General features: G+C 45.1%; 1 protein-coding gene across 5 annotated transcripts in view; it reads left to right on the top strand.

The window, feature by feature from the left end:
• The window catches only part of RNF44 (ring finger protein 44), a 305,895-nt gene that overhangs the window by 199,039 nt on the left and 84,314 nt on the right, over positions 1 to 22,542 (top strand). For all 5 annotated transcript variants that reach the window (XM_085618288.1, XM_085618287.1, XM_085618286.1 and 2 more), the window contains 2 exons: positions 17,047 to 17,168; positions 17,416 to 17,515. In XM_085618288.1, coding sequence (XP_085474414.1) covers positions 17,047 to 17,168; positions 17,416 to 17,515 — 222 coding nt within the window. The remainder of the gene's footprint in view (positions 1 to 17,046; positions 17,169 to 17,415; positions 17,516 to 22,542) is intronic.

The following is a 22,542-nucleotide window of genomic DNA, read 5'->3' as shown; positions in this document are numbered from 1 at the left end:
GGCTGCTCTCGGTTCAGTCTTCTTGCTTGTGATTGGGGTATCGGTGACGCATCACCAGGAGGTGACTCCGCGTCCCGGTGCAGTCTGAGGAAGAGGTTGAGCGGCTGCTCCCTTCAGGTAGAGACCCCGGCTGGGTGTTTCCCTGACTCCTCGATTCTCCCCAACACTCTTCGTGCCCCTCACAGCCTACCGATTGGCATTGTCGGCCATTTCATTTCTGCCCTCTGTTGGCATACGCCGGGACCGGCGTATATGCAGAGGACGGTTAGGACCATCCGTGCTGTGGGCTGGTAACGTACTTAGCCTGGAGGATTCCAGTGACTATAACTTGTTTATTCTTTGTATTATATTTGCCTTCATTAAAACAACTAACCCTTCACTAGTGGTTGCGTCCTCATTGTCGTGTCTGTTAAACGATCCTGAGACGTTCAGGGCGTTACATGAAGAAGGTGAAGCTTGACTCTTCAGCCACGAGGACCAGGAGGCGTCGGACGACCAGGAGCTGGATTCGAGCTGTCCCACGAAGGATGTCGAGTGCTGCAGCGTCGGTGCCCGGATTGGACACAACAAGCATTGACAACAGCAACCCACGCAGAAACGAGAAAGATGCTTTGGTGCAGACCAGCAAGGTCTGGGGGACTCACCACTTGGTAGGGAGTCGGGGCACGTCTGGCGCAACCAGGGAAGCCCAAGGAACTTCAAAGTTACCCCCTCAGGGACCCACCAGTCAACAGACCAGGGATCGCAAAGGGACCTCGAGACGAAACGCAAAATGGCGGCCCACGGGTCACTTGGGGTGATTAGGCCAACAATCTTCGGTGGATTCAGTGCTCGAGGTGGGGGCTAAAAGTCAGCCCAAGCACGACTTCAGGAGACGTCGAAGTCAATGCACTTGCAAAAGTGCACAGTGACCAGGAGTTCCGGTTCCACGCTACTCACGAGGGCTGCGGGTCTCAGCTTTGCTGGGGACTCTGGTCGGCCTGTGAGATGTCTGGAAATCCTCTATCTCGGCTGCAAATACTTCGGAGTCCGGCGGGAGCTTCGGAAATGCAGACCGGCAAATTGATTCGTTGGTGCCTGCCAAGCAGGGGAGTCACTCCTTGACCCCAAGGGAGATTTCTTCAGTCCTCTAGTCTTGAGTAGAGCGTCGAAGTTGCAGGATTCAGCTTCAGAGTTTTTCGTCCAGGGATATCTAAAGTTCTGGTTACAGAGGTTCCTTATTTATAACCAAGGAAGGGGTTGGACTAGCTCTGGGGGCCCACCTATGGGAGGGTTTGGAAAGAGGGGTGGCTACACCCATTTCCTTTGTCCAGTTTCACGCCGGGGCTGGAAGCCCCTGGACTATGCACAGGGACACCAAATGTGCCCCCAGTGCAGGACTACAAAGCACTCTGAGTGCTCCCACCCAGCCCCAATACACCTCATCCTGTCTGGGAGGTGGTTACACCTCCCTGTGACAGATAACCTATTGTCCAGGTCTCCCCTGCCGGAGTTTCGGTCAGCAGCAGGAGGCCAGACCCGTGTCTGTGGCTGCAGCATCCATTTTGTGATGCCAGGGCTGTATTAAGTTTCTACCGGGTATACCAGTGGGGACATGTCTCTCCCTCTCGAAGGGTGGAATTCTACCCCCGCCGCCAGAACTGGCCAGCGGGGGGGTGGGGACGGGGGGAGGGTGGGGGGTGGTAGGATTCCCAAAGGGTTTGACACCAAACACGACATGTTTCTGTACAGCCATCCCAAAGTTAGCATTTACCGCGAGGTTATAATGCACTTAAGAGTATATGGTCAGGCTGCACTACAAACAGCATCAGAGAAGGGTCTCCGAACGCTGCAGAGGGGCTCTGCTCATGCATGGGCACCCTCTCACATAAGAACCAAGCACTCTGCCTTCAGGATTGATAAGGCCTGCCATAGGAGTGACTTATAGGTTTATATGCGTGTATATGTATATATATATATATATATATATATATATATATATATATATATATATATATATATATATATATAATCTACTGGCGGTCGCCAGTAGTAGATAGTTATGACCGTGTGTGTATGTGTGTGTGTGTGTATGTGTATATATATATATATATATATATATATATATATATATATATATATATATATATATATATATATATATATATATATATATATATATATATATATATATATATATATTTTTTTATTTTATTTTTTGCGCACCAAACCGCCCAACTTCCTTGCTCTCAGCAATGTGGGTGCGCCGATTGCGCGGACGATATCGCAATCTATTTATCCAAAAACACCACGTCTTCAACAAAGACAACGTGCAGCGCACTCCTGGCTCAATCAAAAATCCATTTATTTGTAGTTTCCGTGAAAGCTAACACACGCGTTCCGGCACCCTGGCCTTCGTCAGTGTTGGTTTGTTTACTCAATAAACACCCTTAAATAACAGGTTTACTCATTGGACAGCGGTGCTGGCTAGCAAAATAGACAGGGGACTGCCGTTACAATTGCAAAAAGTCAACGTTACCACAGTGGCCATTTTAGCCTGGTTCATGAACATAAATCTGTAATAGAGATTGAATGCAAAGTAATAACGGCATTTCCAAATACATGGCCGTATCGACCGCATAAAATAAAAATATTTTCCTATTTGGTGATCAACTGTATTTGCAAACCCAAGGAACCGCGATGGGCACGTGCTTCGCCCCCAGCTATGCGAACTTGTTCGTGGGCTGGTGGGAGAAGCACGTGGCCTGGGCGGACGACAATGAGATATGGGTCGAGAAAATTGCACTATGGGCACGCTACATTGACAACCTCTTCATTGTTTGCAAGGGCACACCAGAGGAGGCGACGGAATATATTAATATTCTTAACAGGAACACACTTAATTTAAGGTTTACAAGTCACATAAGTAAGACTGAAGTGCCTTTTTTAGACCTCTCAGTTTTTGTGGCGGATGGTAAAATCTGCACAAAGCTTTATCGAAAGCCCACTGCAGGGAACACAGTTGTGCACTATAAGTCAGCATCCCCGGTCATTAATCCACAGTATTCCATATGGGGAGGTGCTGCGACTTAAAAGGAATTGCACACTCCCCGTGGATTACACTCAGGCAGCGAGTGAATCGTTAGGAAGATTCAGACAAAGGGGTTATACCAACAGTCTCTTAAATGAAACAGCCCTAAAAGTGCAGGCAATTGAGAGGCAATCATTACTAGGATATCAAGGAGTAAATAAGATCCAAAGAGAGAAAGTCGGAAAGTCCTTGACTTATTTTAGGCTTCTCTACAGAAGCAGGTACCATCAGGAAACTAGTAGAGAGGAACTGGAGAGTACTACAGACCGATAATATTATTGGTAAGATTGTATCAGACAAGCCTGAGGTTACATACCGTAAGAGTAAGTCATTGAAAGATCTATTGGTACGTAGTCACTTCTCCGAAAATGCCTCCAACTACTCTAGTTGGTTTCTATCCCTGCGCCTCCTGCAAAGCATGTAAGAACAGTAAAAAGGTAAAAGAATTTGTTGTCCCAGGGAGGAAGGGCACATGCACCATAAACAGGTTTATGAATTGCAATACAAGCTTTGTTGTCTACTGTCTGGTTTGCCCGTGTGGTCTCCAATATATCGGGAGTACCATTCACCCTGCCAAGAAACGAGTATTGGAGCACACACGGGCAATTACAAACCAGGATGTAACCTATCCAGTGGCGAGGCATTTTGCGGAAAAGCATGAATCTCGAAGTGATGGGCTTAGTTATTTCTGTTTAGATCATGTCCCCGTGACAGAAAAGGAGGAGATAGGGTGAAGGAGTTGCGTCAATTGGAGGCACGTTTTATCGTCGAGCTCCAAACACGCACCCCTGGGGGACTGAATATGGAGGAAGAATTGTGGTCCTTCATCGGCTGAACTAGAAGTATGACCTTTTTGTAAATCAATGTCACTCGTTTGAGCCACTAATTTCTTGCCAACTACAATTGTTTTGAAAAGCCGCCTTTTTAATCGCTATCACGATTAGACGGGTCAGCGAGATCCAGGGACATAGAGACAAAGTAGTGCTCAGAACAAATCCACATTTCCTCCCTAACTGGATTTTACCCTTTCATATTCATCAATCTATATAATTACCTGTTTTCTTTCCACAACTTGACTCAGTTGCAGAAAGGGCTCTACATACCTTAGATGTCAAAAGTGCTTTAAGGTCTTATATAATCGGAACTAAAACATTTAGAAAGACTAAGCAATTATTCATTGCTTTTTCTCCTCACATTGGAAATGCTATTTCAAAAACGGGAATTCAAGTTGGATAGTAGAAAGCATCCAAACTTGTTCTGCTAAAGCTAAGACTTCAACCTGTTCCCCCTAAACCTCACTAAAATAGGGCTACTGTGTCATTTTTAGGGAACATTCCTATTGCTGACATTTGTAAAGTAGCAATATGGTCCTCTTCACGCACTTTAAAAAAACATTACTGTGTGGATGTATTCGCACGTCAACAATCCAATGTTAGCCAAGCAGTAGTAAGAACTTTTTCAAACAACTGCAACAACCGGGAACAACTGCTTAGAGAGACTGCTTTACCGTCTATGCACAGCATGTGTATCTACAGCACACATGCCTCAAACGGATTATTACTTACCATGTAAGCATTTGTTCTTGGCCCGTAGTTCTGTAGATACACATGCATCCTCCCCAGAAATCCTGTGTAATGTGCATTTTACATACTTTAAGTTACATTATTCACGTGGACTTCACATTACTGATACGTACTACAACTCCATTCTCACCCATCTGCGGCAAAACAATCTGGCAATGGAGTAGATGCCCATGCGCAGTATCACCAACAAGAGTCTCTGAACCTCGTGACTCAAACATCTTAAAACAAAAACAACTTTTAATCATCCCAGCCCAACAGTAGATGTAGACTTGTGCACAACATGTGAATCTACAGCACTGCCAAGAACAGATGCTTACAGGGTAAGTAACATAATCCTTCTGTGATATTTTTCCATCTCACATTCACAGTGTAGGAAAGTTCCCCTTTTTGACATGGTCACCCCCACTTTTTGACTGGTATTTGATGCAATTTTGACAGAAGTGCACTGGGTTCCTACTATCCAGGTCCCCAGTGCCAAGTCTCTTTCCCTAAATTGTACATTTGTTCCCCCAATTGGCAATACCTTTAGCACCACCTGTAAATCCCTGATAAGTGGTACCCCCGGGTATCCAGGTGCAGTTAGGCTAAAGAGGGTCCCCAAGGCTGCTGTATGTACTGTACCACCCTAAGGGACCCATCTACACCAACATGCAAACTTCCATTTCAGGCTGCATGGCTTAGTGCAGATAAGTGAAAGCACGACATGGCACACATTTCTGTGTGCCATGCCTGCAGACAGTGCACTTAGTATAGGTAAGCCACCCCTATAGCTGGCCTTTAGCCCTTAAGGCAGGGTGCACTATACTACATGTGTGGACATAGACATCACAGGGCCTATCTGCTAATGCAGCTAAGTCAATTCTTAGATATCACAAGTGAACAAGGAAGTCATTTTAAGGTTGTGCTGGACACTGGTAAAAAATGAGTTCTCCAGCTACATGATGGCTTCACTGAAACTTAGGGGTTTGGCATCAACCACTGTATATTAATTAACCCACACTGATCACAGTGGTGGGTTTATTAATACATGCACCCAGAGAACCTCTTAGAGGTGCCCCTTGAAAACTTACCAGCCTCGTGTGCTGGCTGACTGGTGTCAACCAGCCTGCCACCACAGACCAGTTTCTGAACCCCTTTAGGTGAGAGCCTACGCTCTCTGAGGGCAGAAACAATGCCTGGTCTGGCCATAAGTGTTGTCACCTCCTCCAAGTAGGATGCTTAAATAATCAGCATATCTAGGTGTTAGGAAGTACCTCTTTTGACCGGATTAGTCCCCCACGTTTTGGCTGGAAAATTATGTGGTTTCGATTGAAAGTGCACAGGTCCCTTTCAACCAATCAGACCGCCAACTGCCCGCGCTGCATGAGCATCTTCCTTACCCCTTTCCTTTTCGTTTTTCCCCCCTTGTGCAGCACCGCTTTTAGTTCAACAACCCGGTCCTGAAGATGATCCTGAGTCAAAGGATCGAAACGCCGTTGACCGTTCAGTCAGCGCAAATAATAGCGCATCGCTGTCTGTGGTTCCATCAAATAATTATCTTAATTGAAAAATGTGTTAATTTATTACTAGAACCATCAACACTCACTGTATATATCTTTCCACCATATTTATGTTGCGCCGTTTTCCGATGATTACACAGTCACTTGCGTCGCCACTTTGTGTGTCACTTACACATTTAAGCACCAAGTCCAATTCGGGTTGTTCTTTCGGATTTCATGCCTACAGTGTTGCTACAGCTGTACTTTATTTTGTTTTGTAAATATGATGCCAAGTGCACTACTCAAAAATTTGGTCTGAGTCTCCCTTTCTCTTCTCTGCAAATGTGTTGCACATGCATTTCTAATTGTCCTGTATAATCATACCAGTTGAGAATTGTTGTTCTTTACCTCTCGTACCTACCCACATCTCAACGTGGTCTATGGGTTATACTTCTGTTACATACAAGGAGGTGAAGTGAAGCACATTTTTCAGTGCCCACCATCTTGAAGATGGTGAGACTTTACCAATCAGGGCTAGGACTATGCACCCCTCCCCCAGAAGAGTGGCATACTTCAAGGTGTAGACACTCCAGGTAAGGTGCCCATTGGTCCCTACCTGTAACACCCCTATATCTTGTATTTAGGTGCAACCCCCAGATCCTAAAGTCAGATTCCTGATGACCTAGGAAGCTTGGACACTGAACAGCTGTAACGGCAAGAAAGCATGACCAGTGACTGACTCGGCACCAGCCCGTTTGCTGCCTTTCGCCCCGGCTACAAAAGTCAACTTGTTCAGCAGGACCAGCGACCTCCAAAACCCTGGGAGGACTTCCTGCCTTCAATAAAGTGCTACGCAAACAAATGATGGACGGATTGCTAAATGAATCATTCACACAGAGGCAGAAAATCTGGGTCAAATCAATCGTTCTTTTGCTCACCATGCCACCCCAGTTTAGACCCGGCCAAATGCAAATCAGTCTTAAGCCTGCTCCTCATGGGAACTGTCCAGCCCTAACTGCCAAGTCAGGTCCTGCCTGGACCAGAAACAAGCATCCTGGGACCGATTTCCAAACCAGGCTAGCTTGAATCCAGTAGCACAGTGAGCCACGTCTAGGCATACCCATCCCACTTACGGCGAAAAGTGCTACACAAACAAATGATGGATGGCATACTGAATGAATCAAACCTACACCCCAAGTCAAAACTGAAATGGCGTTGCTTGCCAAAAAAATGGATTTAACCCAGATGTATGGCTGGGGGTGAATGTTTGATTGGTTCAGCATTCTGTTCATCCTCTGTTCTTTTTGCATTTGCGTTCAATAAAGAACCAGAACTAAAGTGGACAGTGTGCCTGCCCAGAAGAAACCATCCCTAAAGAACAAGAGCTCTGCCCTGAGGAACCCCGACACCGTCTGCTGGACCCTCCTCTGCACCTAACGCCCACGGCTCGAGTCCAAATGGCCCACCGGTCCTGCGAAGATTCCCTGGCGATACTGACCCCCTGCCGGACTCCACATCGACGTCTGCAGCCACTGCATGATGACCCTATAACTGCGCCTTGCTCCGGTAAACCTTTTCTGACGTCTAAGGACACCCCTGCACTCCAAGCCCCTGTGCCTTGGGGAGCTCGACCAACGGTGTCCTCTACGTCATCTAGCATCAGTACTTATCTGGGCAGCTGTGGTTGTTTTTCATCTAGCCTCCTGGCCAGAACCTGCAGTCATTTTCCAAAGCTGATCTCCCCGATTGATTTGCACTGGGCGCCTAATGCTGTGTTGGCACTCTGCACCTCGCCGACCCTGTGCTGCTGATAATGTAAGTTTGGTGCTGCCCTGTGTCCCGTCTCCGCCCCAACCCCCCTGTGCTTGCCTTAACCGTTGGAAACCGGGTTACCAAACCATGTTACTTAACTGTAAGCAGCCTCTCTTCGATTACCCCCTTTCTCAATTGGATAACATCGGCACCAGGTTCTGAATCTAAACCCTGCACCCAGCCGCCCCTGTGCCCATGGAGGGGCAGAGTTGTTCTCTACCTGAATTTGCCTTGTGTTGATCTTTATTCTGAAAACCAAGACTGCAAGTCTTGTACGTGCCCAAAAAACTTCATTCTTCTTTTCCTCCCATAGGTTAACATTGCTGAACTGAAAAAAACCTTTAAACTATTTTCATTGGAAGATTTACCCACCTTTTAATGTAAATCTTGGTGTTTAAATAAATCTAGAAAGAAGCTTATTTTTTAAAATTGATATAGATCTCCTTTTCTGAGGGGTGGGTGGGCGGGTGTCTGTCTGATATGTCTCTTAGGTCTAAGGCTGCTCAACCATACTACCACAAATAGAGCACTTATGGTTTTCTTAGAATCCCTGTACACTTCTGGGGGAATCTCTGGATTTTTAACACGGTATAACCAATTATTGGTATATCACATAAAGAGACAGCTTCCTGCACAAGGTAGTAGGCTTCAAAGGCCTCTGCCGCCTTAGATATGTGACCATGGCTGCCCCAGACAGGGTTAATGCGAACCCTCTGCCCTGGGCCCGTTTTGCACCAGGATAGGCAGGTAATTAGATATGCAGGGAAGCGTGGTGCACTACCAGGTCAGTCACACCCCTAAGTTGAATTACCTGATCTGCCCTCCTTTAGGAAAATACAATTATCTTGGTGATGGCAGAATTAGGAACTCTAGGACCGAGTTTTTCCGTCTTCCCACAGGATGTGGTCTTTTGCACTGTGAATCTTTTCTGGATTCACAATGCTGTGCGTTATTCCGCCATCTAGTGGTTGGGTCCAGAATTGTAGTATTTCTTTGGGTTTTTTTTTGTGGCCAGTGGGAGTAGACATACCACCATTTGGTGTCCTTCTGTGATGTCGACGTGCTTCCTCCGGAAGCTCCCACCTTTTGGTCGCCATCTTCAGATTCTTTTTTCCCGCCGTTAGGTCTGGATCGATACGGAAGGTGCTCCACAAGTTTGGAGAGAAGAATTGACGAAAAATAACAAAAACACCAAGAAAAGAACTTTATCGACGTACCGGCCTTCTAGTCGGTGAACCGGGACACAATGAAGAGAAAAAAGACCAAAGCTTCGACGTCCTACGGAGAATACACATACAGGGGGCTCCCTGTGCGCGGTAATGGACAAGACACCATTCAAGTTCTGCGACAATTGTCACCACAAGTATGCACAGAAGGATCAGCATCTGGTCTGTAACCTTTGCCTGTCGCTGGACTAGCGAAGATTGCAACGCATGCTCGGCGTTCACCACGAAGACTTTAAGGGTGAGAGAGAGGCAGAGAAGAGAAAATTTCAACATGCGGGGTCAAGGACCACCTCCGTCTCTTAGAGACGTGAACCTCTCCAGCGAAGAAGAGGACAATGTCGCCGAAGGGCCTGAAGGTGAAGAGTATGCGCACGTCCCAGTCGTCGAGATCGAAAAGAAAACTCCGAAGGAGGTAAGAGATGCTTCGACCCCCAAACAGTCCACCGACCCATGAAAGAGTGACTTCAAGTCCTCGAAAGGAGCCTTCGCGTCGAAACATTCGACGACCGCAAGTGCGTCCAAGGACAAACAGTCCGTGGGTTCCTTTGACAAGGACTCCCAGACTGCGAAAACCCTAGAAAAGACAAAGTCGTCGAAGAGCAGTCACGAAAAGGACTCTTCTTCGAAAAAAGAAAGGATTAAACAAGCTTCGACGTCAAGCTCCAAAAGAAAGGCAGAAAATCTCGACGCTGAAACACAAGCGTCGGAGTTGGAAAAGAAAAGGAAAGGAAAAGGCTTGAAGCCGAAATGGCGAGTATCTTGCAACGCAAGAAGGATTTCGACGAGAAAATAAAACCATTAAAATTCTGCCGAAAATTTCGACCGAAAAAGATGTCCAAGAACTAGAGCTGGCGACAACGCCGGAACCGGCTGAGGAAGAGGAGGAAGAAGAGTACTACTTAGAGGCCGAAGGGGAGGAAGAGGACCAAACCTATCACGGTTGGGCGACCTCGGAGGTGCAAGACATGCAGTGGCAAGATCTTGACGCTGAATCACCAGAAGAAGGGGTAGACTCATACCCCTCGAGGCCCTCACCACCAGATGACCTTGGGATGTACAATCAGGTGATCAAGGAGGCTGCAGACACTTATGGAGTGCAGTTAGAGGAGGAAAAACCGCAATCCTGTTTTCTCCTAGAGACCTTGCTGCCTACACAAACAAGGAGTCCATTCCTTCCCATGCTGCCAAGTGTGCTGGACCAGGGTAAGGAAGCGTTTAAAGAACCTGCCACATGCAAGGCTGTAACACCAAGGGGTGAGGAAAAAATACAAACATTCCTCTAAGCATCCTATGTATATCAGAGGTTCAGTGCCAGCTGATTCTATGATAACTTCCACTGCTAGGAAGACAGCTAATGTACCCACTATTGTGGGGCCACCACCAGACAAAGCGAGCAAGAGAATGAATCTCATGGGAAGAAAGGTGGAACGAAGTGCAGCAATTCAGTGGCGCATCGCAAATTCAAATGTATTGATCAAAAGACATGCATATCAACACTGGGAGGAAGTAGGTGAACTACTAAAACATCTGCCAGACAAATCCCAAAGAAGGGCAAGCCACTTAGTGGAAGATGGGAAGAACATGGCGAACACATGTTTAAAATCAGCCTTAGATGCAGCAGAAACATCTACCAGACAGATGATGATTGGGGTCACTAAGAGAAGGCACGCCTGGCTAAGAATTTCAGGTTTCACACCAGAAGTACAAAATAACATATTAAACACTGGTGAGCAACTATTCGGAACAGCTGTGAACGACAAATTAAATCAATTAAAGAAAGAGAATGAGACTGCAAGGTCCATGTGGGCACTAAAATTCAGAGGCATGGGTAGGGAAGCACCATCACGGAGACCAGCAGGCAGAGGTAACCACCAGCCTGTAGCCTCACACCAAACTTTTTAGCAAGGTTACCAAGGAGGAAGCCAGGGCCAGCAACAACAAGGTTGGCAATACCAACACAGAAGACCATCCTTTCAAGGGCGCCCTCGAGGAAGAGGCCAAATGCAAAGAGGGGGACAGAAACCCACCTCCAAGTGACTTCACTGCTATGTTTACGCACACTCCAACAAAATCTCAGAGGGTGCATCAACTGTCAAATCTAACAAAAGAACATGTCCCAAAGAACAAACCATTCCTCCAACATATAAAACCAGTGGGAGGCAGGATAAGAAACTTCTTCCAGGAGTGGAAGAAAATTACATCTGACAAATGGATAACAAACATAATACAATACGGATACTGCATAGAACTTGCAAAACAACCTCCAAGCAAAAGACCAAACCACAAGGTTCATTCAGCAAAGGAGCTATCTCATTTGCTCGAAGAAGCACAAGACCTTCTGAACAAAAATGCCATAAAGAAGGTACCATACAAGGAAAGGAACAGAGTGTGTATTCCACGTATTTCCTCATACCAAAGGTGGATGGAACCTTACGACCAATACTAGACTTAAGGTTCCTAAACAAATTCATAAAGACTCAAAAATTCAAAATGACAACCTTACAAGAAGTAATACCTCTGATACAGGAAGGGGACTACATGGCAACTATAGACTTAAAGGACGCTTACTTGCACATCCCCATGAACAGCAGACACAAAGGCCTATTGAGATTTGTGATCAACAAAACACACTACCAATTAACGGTGCTAGCATTCGGACAGAAATCAGCACCAAGAGTCCGCACAAAATGCCTAGCAGCAGTAGCGGCCCACCTAAGAAGGCAAGGGATTCATGTTTATCCATACATAGACGACTAGTTAGTAAGAGCAAGCTCATACAATCTTTGCACGAAACACATACAGAAAGTCATAGAGACATTGGTCCAACTCAGTTTCTCAATACACTGGGAAAATAACCAATAGAACCAGAACAAGTAGAGATATTCTTAGGGGCAAAAATCAACACAATACTAGGAAAGGTATTTCCAAGCACGATGAGAACATTATCGATACTGAAGGAGACACATCTATACCACAAGGGGCAAACTCGGACAGTGGGCAAACTGCTAGGGATGATGGCTTTGTGCATTCATCTCGTCCCAAACATTCAACTATACATGAGATCATTCCAGGAAATGATTCACCAGCAATGGTCACAGGCAACAGGGAGTTGAGAGGATCTAGTGGTTGTCACGCAAACAGTTCATCAAGAGATGGCATGGTGGAACAGTAAGAACATAGCACAGGGGAGACCTCTCACACAACCAACTCCAACAGTGACCTTTACAACAGATGCTTCCCAGCTAGGGTGGGGAGCGCACATGAACAATCTCAAAGTAAGGGGATTGTGGACACAACAAGAATGCGATAAAACACATCTTCTTCCTGGAGTTAAAGACCGTGTTCCTAGCCTTAAAAGCCTTTCAGAAAGAGCTTTGCGGGAAGAGGGTGTTAATCCAAACTGACAATATGACTACCATGTTTAACATCAACAAACAAGGAGGAACACAATTAATAACACTTTCAACCCTAGCCCAAGAAATATGGAGATGGGCAATCCCAAGGAAAATAGACTTATTAGCAATACATCTTCCAGGGAAGAACAATGTAGAAGCAGACAGGCTGAGAAGGCAAGCATCAGCATCCCACAAATGGGAAATGAATCAATCAGAAATCATAAAGATATTTAAAAAATGGGGAACTCCGCAAATTGACCTATTTGCAACACCCCAAAATGCCAACACTTCGCAACCGTGCAAACAGTCCCTAGGGAATGCGCTATGGATAGACTGGTCAGGGACATTTGCTTACTCTTTTCCTCCGATACCACTGCTACACATGGTACTAAACAAGTGCAGGATCAGCCACATGACATTACTACTCATAGCACCTCAGTGGCCCAGACAAACTTGGTTCTCTCAGATAATGGAGATGACTCCAGGGGCAATGCACAAGTTCCCCAACAGAAAGGACCTCTTAACAATGCAGAACACAAAGGTGCTACACCCAGAACCAGAGAGCCTTAGCATGGCTCCTGAGGACTTCGAATTTGTTCACTTCAGACTACCAGAGAGCACAATGGCAGTACTCAGAGAAGCGAGAAGACCTACAACAAGGAAGTGTTTACACCGTTAAATGGAAAAGATTCTCTCAATGGTGCCTTGGAGAAATCCTTTCCAAAAGGATCACAAGAGAATCAACCGTACTGAGCTACACATCTATAAGGGTACACTTAGCAGCAATCGTAGCGTACACAAGAGGAGAAACGGGGAAGAGTTTCTTCACATCCCATGTGGTCATAAGATTCCTAGAATGAGCAAAAAGAATAGCACCTCCCAAAAATATGCCACCACCTGCATGAAATCTCAATGTAGTACTAGCTCAAATGATGAAGGCACCATTTGAACCAATCCACAAAGCAACGCTACAAATGCTCACACTAAAAACTGTGTTTTTAGTTGCAATTACATCACTGTAGGATAAGTGAATTGCAAGCTTTAACACTGCAAGAGCCCTGCTTCCAAATACATCATGACAGAAGCGTCATGAGAACTGATCTACAATTTATGCCAAAGGTGGTATCAAAGTTCCACATCAACCAAGCAATACAAAGCAATACAAATAGCAAGTTTTTTCCAAAAACCAAATACACAAGCAGATGGGGCATTACACACCCTGGACACCAGAAGGGCAGGCATGTACTACATAGAAAGAACCAAAGAATACAGGAAAACAATTCTTTGTATCATTTGCCAACAGTTTTCTTGGACGACCTGTCACAAAGAATACCATTGCAAGATGGATTGCACAAGCCATACAGTTGTGCCACAAACAGGCAGACATTACAAAGAGCCCAGCACGCTCACTCAACAAGGAAGAAAGGAGCAACAGTAGCTTTTCTAGCAAATGCACCTATTCAAGACATTTGCCAAGCAGCAATATGGTCTTCAGTGCACACGTTCACAAAGCACTACTGTGTGGATATTCAAATGAATAAAGAAGCACAAGTAGAACAAAAGGTCTTGCAACATATTTTTTTTAAAACCAACTCTCATCTTCCACCCAACCACCACAAAACTAGCAAACCCGCTACAAAGTCTATGCACAGCATAATGAATCCAGAAAAGATTCACGCTGCAAAGCGTATAGTTTCTTACCTGTCGTTGTAGTTTTGCAGCTTGAAGAATTTTCTGGGTTCGCTAGCGAACCCACACTCCTCCGCCAGAAAGAGGGAGAAATAAATGAAACCAGAACGAATAATTAAAAAGAAAATAAAGAATCCAAAGATGGCGACCAAAGTTGGGAGCTTCTGGGGAAAGCACGTCAACTTCACAGAGGTCACCAAATGGTGGTATGTCAACGCCCACCAGCCACGAAAAAAAAGAAAGAAGAAATACTACAATTCTAGACCCAACCACTAGATGGCGGAATAATGCACAGCATAGTGAATCCAGAAAATTCTTCAAGCTGCAAAACTACACCGACAGGTAAGAAACTATATGTTATAGGGGGTGTAGTGACCCCCAAGGGTAAGTAGTACATGGACTACCACCCTTCACTGCCCTTAATGCCCCATAATCTATTATTTAGGGGAGCGCCTGGCACCAGGAAGCGGATACGAACGACCTAAGAAGGACAGGGAAGAGCAAGAACTGAGGAGCATCAGCTGACTTAGCGCCAACCCTGCCATCCTGCCTGTTGTCCCCAACATTTGCACCAAACACGACTCGTCCAGCAGCTGCTCTGCCTCCAAAAGCCTTGGAGGACTGCCAGCACTTAAAAAAGCGACCAGTATCCCCCGTGGAGTAGCAGAGCTACTTCCCTGCAGGCACCTAAGAATAACTGTAAGGACTCTGGACCGCAAAAACCCGACACCAGAAAGCACCACTGCATCCAAGCCCACCAGCACAAGTTGAAGTGGGCCAACGAGGTCCTGAGACTCGCCAAAGTCGAACACCACCTTGGGTTTGCACAGACTAGACTTCCAGTTGCCGCCAGCACCCTCTTTGTGCAGGCCTCCTCAACCGCAAGTGTCTCCTGCAGCACTAACCCGACACCTAAAGACACCACTTCACCCAGGCCCTACAGCTTGTGGAGAAGTGGACTGACGCTGTCCCTACGTGCCCGAGTATCTCGAGTACCGAATCCCCTCCCTCCCCCCCTTTGGGTTAACCCAGACTGGCCCCCAGTCCCAGCCACTTTTTCCCAGGACCAACTCCCATTAAAATCAAAAGGGCACTAGACACCGAAAAGGGATTCTGCACCCTGACGCCCCAGAGCCTGCTGTGGTGGCCTGTTGGTGCTGCCTTGGACCTTGCCCCATACTTATCTTAACTCCAGAACATTGGTCCTGTAAGCCGCTGCTAAGTACTCATATATGCAGTAGCGGCTGCTACTGGTCCCGGGTGGTGGTGGGGCAGGGGTTGGCGAAGGACTGATTAAAAAAAAAAAAAAAAAAACACTTGGTACAGTCGGCAGGGCAGCTGCCGCCTCTCCTGCGTCCTCCAAGTCAACTTCCTGCAGACTCCTGGCAACAGGAAGCACCCGCAGACCGGCTCCCCTGAGCCAATCACAATGCTGTAATGCAGCGTTGTGATTAGTCTGAGCGCCGTGGATCCAGGAAGACTCTGCATGTTCCTGACCAGGCTGTGTAATGCAGCTTGGTAGGAATATGCAAAGTGCGCATAGACTGTTTGGTCAGCCCAAAAGGGCCAGCCAACCAGTTCATTCGCACTTTAAGAGTGCACACCACTCCTCCACTGCTCTGGCCAGCCCCACCCCACCCCAACCAAGAGCCACTTACAGATATAGGAAAATTAACATGATAACTATTATCATTTTATTTTAACTTTTGTTTAGTGGGGGCGACGCTCTTCCGCCTTAGCAGAGGAGCCACCACTGATACATTGTGTGTTTTTCCCCATAGGATAACATTACTCCATTAGAGACGATATAAGTGCATTTACCTGTTTTATTCAGAACTGCTATTTTAAAAAGTACTTAACCATTAACGAAGTTCTTGGTGTTAAAAATTATGGGAAGAGGCGTGTTATTTTTCTATATTGGTGTGGATCTCCTTATTGAGTGTGTGTGTGTATTGTTTGACTGTGTGTTTGCCACAAATGTCTAACAGTCCTCCTTAAAGTCTAAGGCTGCTCGACCACACTACCACAAAAAGAGAGCCTTTCGGATTGTTAAAGCAAGCTCCTGCTCACTCATAAGGGATATCTGGACTCACTACACAATCTACTTCTTTTTGGTATATTATTAAAAAGAGCCAGCTTCCTACACATAGTTTTAAAGAAACTTTTATTTAAATATGAAGAGAATCTCTTAACGTTTTCACCAGCAGTGCAGAATATTCTTAACCTTTCACTTTGACAAGAAACCCCATACCCAATTAGTATTAGATGAAGTTTTTTTCTTCTCTAATCAACGTGTGTCTCTATTTAAATGAGAAGACAAAGTGGCTGTAAAATTAGGTGACCGTGTAGAATGTTAATTCTGAAAAACTGATTACAGGTAAGTAACCTTTATCTTGCTCCCCTCTGTATGCTGAGTCACTACGACATGCTGTTTCAGTGACCCTTTCTGCAAGATTCCTCCTCAGGCTGGTACTCCTAGTCTGGCTCTACGTCCAAAATGTACAAATCTTTAATGGAAGTACCTCTTCATTTTTGATTCACTTTAATCCCTGCAACTTGATGTCCCTTGTGCTAGCATGATACATACTGTTGGCCATGATCTTACAAAGAGATAGATGTGTGGCCAGACTGTGGTTTGTGGTGGGTATAATGGCGTCTTTTATGGAGTGCCATGTATTTGATCCACTGAAACAGGTTTGTGCTATTTAAGGTCATTAATGCTTTCTTTTTTCTCTCCCTTCTTTTCTCTCATTGGCCGTTCCTCTCTTTGTATGTCTACCTAACCCATTCTAGGCATTATTGAATTTAGCTGAGCGTCTCGGAGAAGCCAAACCCCGGGGCCTAACTAAATCTGACATAGAGCAGCTTCCTTCCTATCGCTTCAACCCTGAAAGCCACCAGTCTGAGCAGACTCTGTAAGTATTGATGCGAAACAGTCTTAATGCTATCTGCGGTTCATGATGCTAGTTAAGAGGATGGATGCAGGATATTGGGTGGGCTCCTTTATCAAGTAAACTACTAGCAAGACTTGCCTGTATTAGCATTTCTAGAGAGCATACATACAATCAAGTTTGAAGGAGTCATTATAGAAGAATAAACACGAGAAGGAAGGGTGGTATTGGAAGCCTGTACACTGTTGTGATGCTGTCCCCGTTTTTACAGATGTGTAGTTTGCTTCAGTGATTTTGAAACCAGGCAACTTCTTCGGGTCCTGCCTTGCAACCACGAGTTCCATGCGAAATGTGTCGACAAATGGTTGAAGGTAAGCATGTTGTCATGTTCTGCAGATTTGAGTGTCTATTACAATAATTGTTGATCAGTTGACCAAATCTCAGACAGAACCTACAGTTGGATTTCTCAATCAATGGAATGATTTCAATAAATACCATTCACATTTTTTAAAAACTATATTAACAAAGTAGATTATAATAACTAGAATATAATATAAATAATAGAATAGAAATAACAAATTAAATATAGCACCTTGAAAGAGCCCAGCACTGCGACATCCTCTGTAACAGCCCAAAACATCATATTTCTACTTTTCCACTCAACCAGGGAGGATCTTATAATATTTTGCCTCTCATTTTTAGGTATCTCTTACTTGGAACCAATAGTGAACTTCCCCTAGTGTGGCTTTTTTCTACAGTTACTAGATTTGTTAGGTTTTTTTTTTTGCTTAAAAATTTGCAGCAAATGAGGGAGGAAAGTGAGCCATTTTAGATTATTATTCTCGTCCGCAACAAAATGTAGCTGTCCCTTTTTTTGTGGCAGGACACAGTTTCATGTTAAGGTATATGAATAAATGATCAGTATGAAGGTTGAATCCAAGACACTGAGATTAGTAAGAACATTCTACCAAAGTATTATATAGGCAACGCTGAAAGAAGACACACCTCATGACAGGAATCATTACAAATTCTTGGGTGGTTGAAAGGTATATTCCAAGACTTGCCATTGCAAATGCCTTTTGCACAACAAACAGTTACTCTTAATTTGCAGCAAGAAGTTCCCACCTTGTCAGAGGAGCCAGTGGAGAAATGTTCTATGCATCTAAAGGCAGGATCAAAAATAGATACAGACCGAATGAAACTATATGGCAGTCTGTAGACCCTTACATTTAGTTTCAGTTTGCACAGCTGCTATGATAAAAGCAGTGGTCTTAATCTCTCGCTTCAAATATCTGCTTCTTTTGGTTTACTAAAAATAGACTCTATTAGCTTTGTTGAACTCTTTGCTCAGTATGAAGTTTTGCTGCATTTTTCTTCCCGGATTCACATGCTGTGCATTTTTTTCTCATTTAGTGGTGGTCTACTTAATACTTCCTTAGTCATTTTACTGGGCGTTGTCTGCTTCCATTTGTGTTGATGTCAGTTCCCTTGTGACCCAAAAAAGCCCCTGTGAATGGTTGCAGTCTTCAAGATTCTTTTTTCCGCCTTTTATTCTGAATGCAAAAGAAACAATTGATGGACGGAATGCTGGACAATGCAAACATTCACCTCCCAGTCACAAGGATCTGGGTTTAATCCATCTTTCTTTTGCTCACCACACCACTGCAGTTTGGACCCAGCCATATGCAAATCAGTCTTGACCCTGTTCCTTGTGGGAACAGTCCAGCCCGAACTGCCAAGCCAGGTCCTCCCTGAACCGGAAGCAAGCATCCTGGGACCGGTTTCAGGGCATCGCCCTTCATCAGCCAGACTAGCTTGAATCCAGTGGTGTAGTGAGCACTGGACCCACGTCTGGGCATACCCTTCCCACTTAGGGCGACATATGCAAAAGAAACAATTGATGGACGGAATGCTGGACAATGCAAACTTTCACCCCCAGTCACAAGGATCTGGGTTTAATCTATCATTCTTTTGCTCCCCACACCACCCCAGTTTGGACGCAGCCATATGCAAATCAGTCTTGACCCTGTTCCCTGTGGGAACAGTCCAGTCCGAACTACCAAGCCAGGTCCTCCCTGGACCGGAAGCAAGCATCCTGGGACCGGTTTCAGGGCATCAACCTTCATCAGCCAGGCTAGCTTGAATTCAGTGGTGTAGTGAGCAAGTCTGTACCTCTGGTTACTTAACAAATTCATAAAGGCTCCACAATTCAAATTGACAACACTCTAGGAAGTTATCCTGTGGCTGCAGGGAAAAGACTGTATGGCAATAACAGACCTAAAGAACATTTACTTGCACATCCCCATGAACCACAGACACAAGAAATGTCTGCACTTACTAGTAAACCAAGTTCACTGTCAGTTTAGGGTGCTTCCCCCTGGCACCAAATCAGCCCTACCGTGTTTACAAAATGCCTGCCTGCCGTAGTTGCTCACTTGAGGAGAAGGGAGAAACACATATACCACTACCTAGACAACTGTCTGATAAAAGCAACCTCGTTCTCCTGGTACAGAGGAGCATTCGCATGAACATACTTCTCAAGCCAGGCTCGACAATAAACCTAGAAAAATCATCTTCACTAGCGGTGAGGAAAAATAATTTCCTAGAGGCAAGGATCAACACAGTGCAGGCGAGAGACTCTCCCTCCCCCCCACCCACCCCCCTCGAGTATCCAGGCATTAACAGAACAAACGTGCCGACCAGTGAGGAGAGTGGGGAAAATGATGAGCATGATAGCCTCTTATAGCCCGCTGTTCCCTATGCAAGACTGCACATGAGACCAATTCAGGTATGGGTCCAAAACCGATGGTCACAAGCAACAGAGAGTTGGGAAGATCTAGTGGTTGTAACGTAATAGGTACAGGAAGGCATGACATGTCGGAACATGGACAACATAGCAGTGGACAGACCTTTCATGCAACCAACTCCCAACGGTGACCATCACCACAAACGCATTCCACACAAGATTGGGAAGGCGCATGGCGTACTCAACCTCAGAGGGCTATCAAAAGTAGAGGAAATGTACTATACCTTAAGACAGTCTTCCTGGCCTTAAATGCCTTAAAAACATAGATATGGGGGAGAGTCTGTTCAGGTCCAAACAGACAACACAACCATAGTGTTTTACCTCCACAAACTTGAAGGGACAAGATCGTATGCACTAACAAAAAGCTAGCCCACTAGATTTGGAGATGGGCCATCCAGAGAAGGGTAGCCTTGATAGCAATACACCTGCCAAGTGCGGAAAACATAGAAGCAGACAGACTAAGCAGACCAGCAAATGTCTCCCACAAATAGGAACTAAACCAACAAGTAGTTCTAAGAGTGTTTTAAGGGTGGGGCACACAAGAGGTGGACTTGTTAGCAGCACAGAAAATGCAAACTATCAAGACTTGGCTTTCAGGTACCCACACTGTCAAATGACCTGTTGGTAGTCTGTTCAAGGACACTTGCATAGGCTTTTCCACCAACTCCCCTCATACCTCTAGTGATGAACAAGTGCAAGCAATCACAAATTACACTGATCTTGATTGCCTTTTGATAGACAGCATAAACATGATTCTCCCACCTTGTAGAAATGGCGCAAGGGAACATAATAAGGTGTGACAATCCATGCTTGACCTGCTCTTCATACAGAGGGGCATAGTCCACAACCCTGAGCCGAGCAGCCTGAGCCTTGCAGACTGTCTCCCTAGGATATAGAGTTCAGACACCTAGATAATCTGAAGAGATCTGTGGTCATCCTAAAAGAGGCCAGAAGGCCAAATTTGAGAACATAATACACTGCAAAATGGAGGAGATAAGTTCTGTGGTGCAAAGATAGTGAACTGTTCGATATCTGTACACAAGAGATTACAGTGGTCAGGTACCCAACATACCTACTAGACAGGAATTTAACATATGCTTCTTTAAAGGTCCATTTGGCACCAGTGATTTAGAAAAAAAAAAAAAAAACCTACACTGAGCCAAAAGAGTAGCTTCACCCATATCAGCACCAACCCCTATGTGGAACCTCAACCTGGTACTGACTGACACAGATAGTGAAAGAGCTCTTGTACTGCTTCATAAAACAGAACTCTGGTTATTACCCATAAAGACAATCTGCTTAATTGCCATCACATCACTACGCAGGGTAAGCGAATTGCAAGCGCAAACCACCCAGGAGCCTTACCTGCAAATACACAAGGGCAGGGTGGTAATGCGAAGTAATCCACATTTCCTACCAAAAGTCGTATTGCAGTTTCACGTGAGTCGGTCCATTCAGCAACCAGAGTTCTTCCAGCAATTGAAAACGGTAGTAAAAAGAGCCCTGGACACCCTGAGTGTGCATAGGGCAGTCGTGTACTACTTGGGAAGGACAAAGAGCCAGGAAGTGTAAGCCAGTTCTTTGTGTCCTTTGCGAATACATACAAGGGCTAACCTCTTCGAGAGGGCATCATTAAAAGTAATAAAATGATAGTTCAAACAATCCCGGTATGCCACAACAAAGCAGGCATGCAACTAAGGTCAAAACCTAGAGCACATTTCACAAGGAAAAAAGGAGCCAGGCGAGTCTTTCTGACAAATGTACCATTAAAGGACATAAGTATGGCAGCCCCTTGATCATCTATTCATTCACAAAACATTACCATGTTGACATTCAGGTCTACAAATAGTCGCAGATGGGTCAGACAGTACTGAAGCGTTTGTGAGTTTGAGCTAATTTCCACCCTACCTCCAAATGTAAACATGGATATTGCTACAAAATCAATGCACAGGATGTGAATCCAGAAAAGATTCACACTGCAAAACGAAATGGTCACTTACCGGTAGGAGTAATTTTGAAGTTTGAAGAGTTTTCTTCCTTTCGACTCACCCACTTACCCAAAAAAATGGGATGCAACAAAACACACAAACAAAAACTATACATACCTAACAAGGACACCAATAAGTCAATAACGAAAAATAGAAAACATTATCTGAAGATGGTGACAACTCACAGGGGGTCTCCGGGGTGCCCATCTGATGTCACAAAAGGACAGACATACCACCAAATGGGAGCAGACGTCGTGTAGCAAAAGGGAAAAGGACCAGGGAAGTAGTCCTAAACCAGCTACAAGTTGGCAGAATAATGCACAGCATGTGAATCCAGAAAATTCTTCAAGCTGCAAAACCATCCCTTCCGGTAAGTAACAATTTCACTTTTTTTAACGGAACTCTGTTTTTTTAAAGCTATACCTCATTCCGAGCCTTTCATGTCAATCTTTAAGTTAAACCTTTATGGTTATGCTTAATTTGCAAGGCCAGTCTGCTGTGTTTAGTTTATCCTTTGATAAAGTTCTGATCATTCCTCCAACCCCTGTTTTAGATAAAGGGTGCCAAAGTGTGAGAAAACTGGGCTACGAACTGTACCTGAAAT

Source organism: Triturus cristatus, chromosome 7 (genome assembly GCF_964204655.1).
Source record: "Triturus cristatus chromosome 7, aTriCri1.1, whole genome shotgun sequence".
Lineage (NCBI taxonomy): Eukaryota > Metazoa > Chordata > Amphibia > Caudata > Salamandridae > Triturus > Triturus cristatus.
The sequence above is the reverse complement of the archived record's forward strand: the minus strand, read 5'-3'. Positions and strand labels throughout refer to the sequence as shown.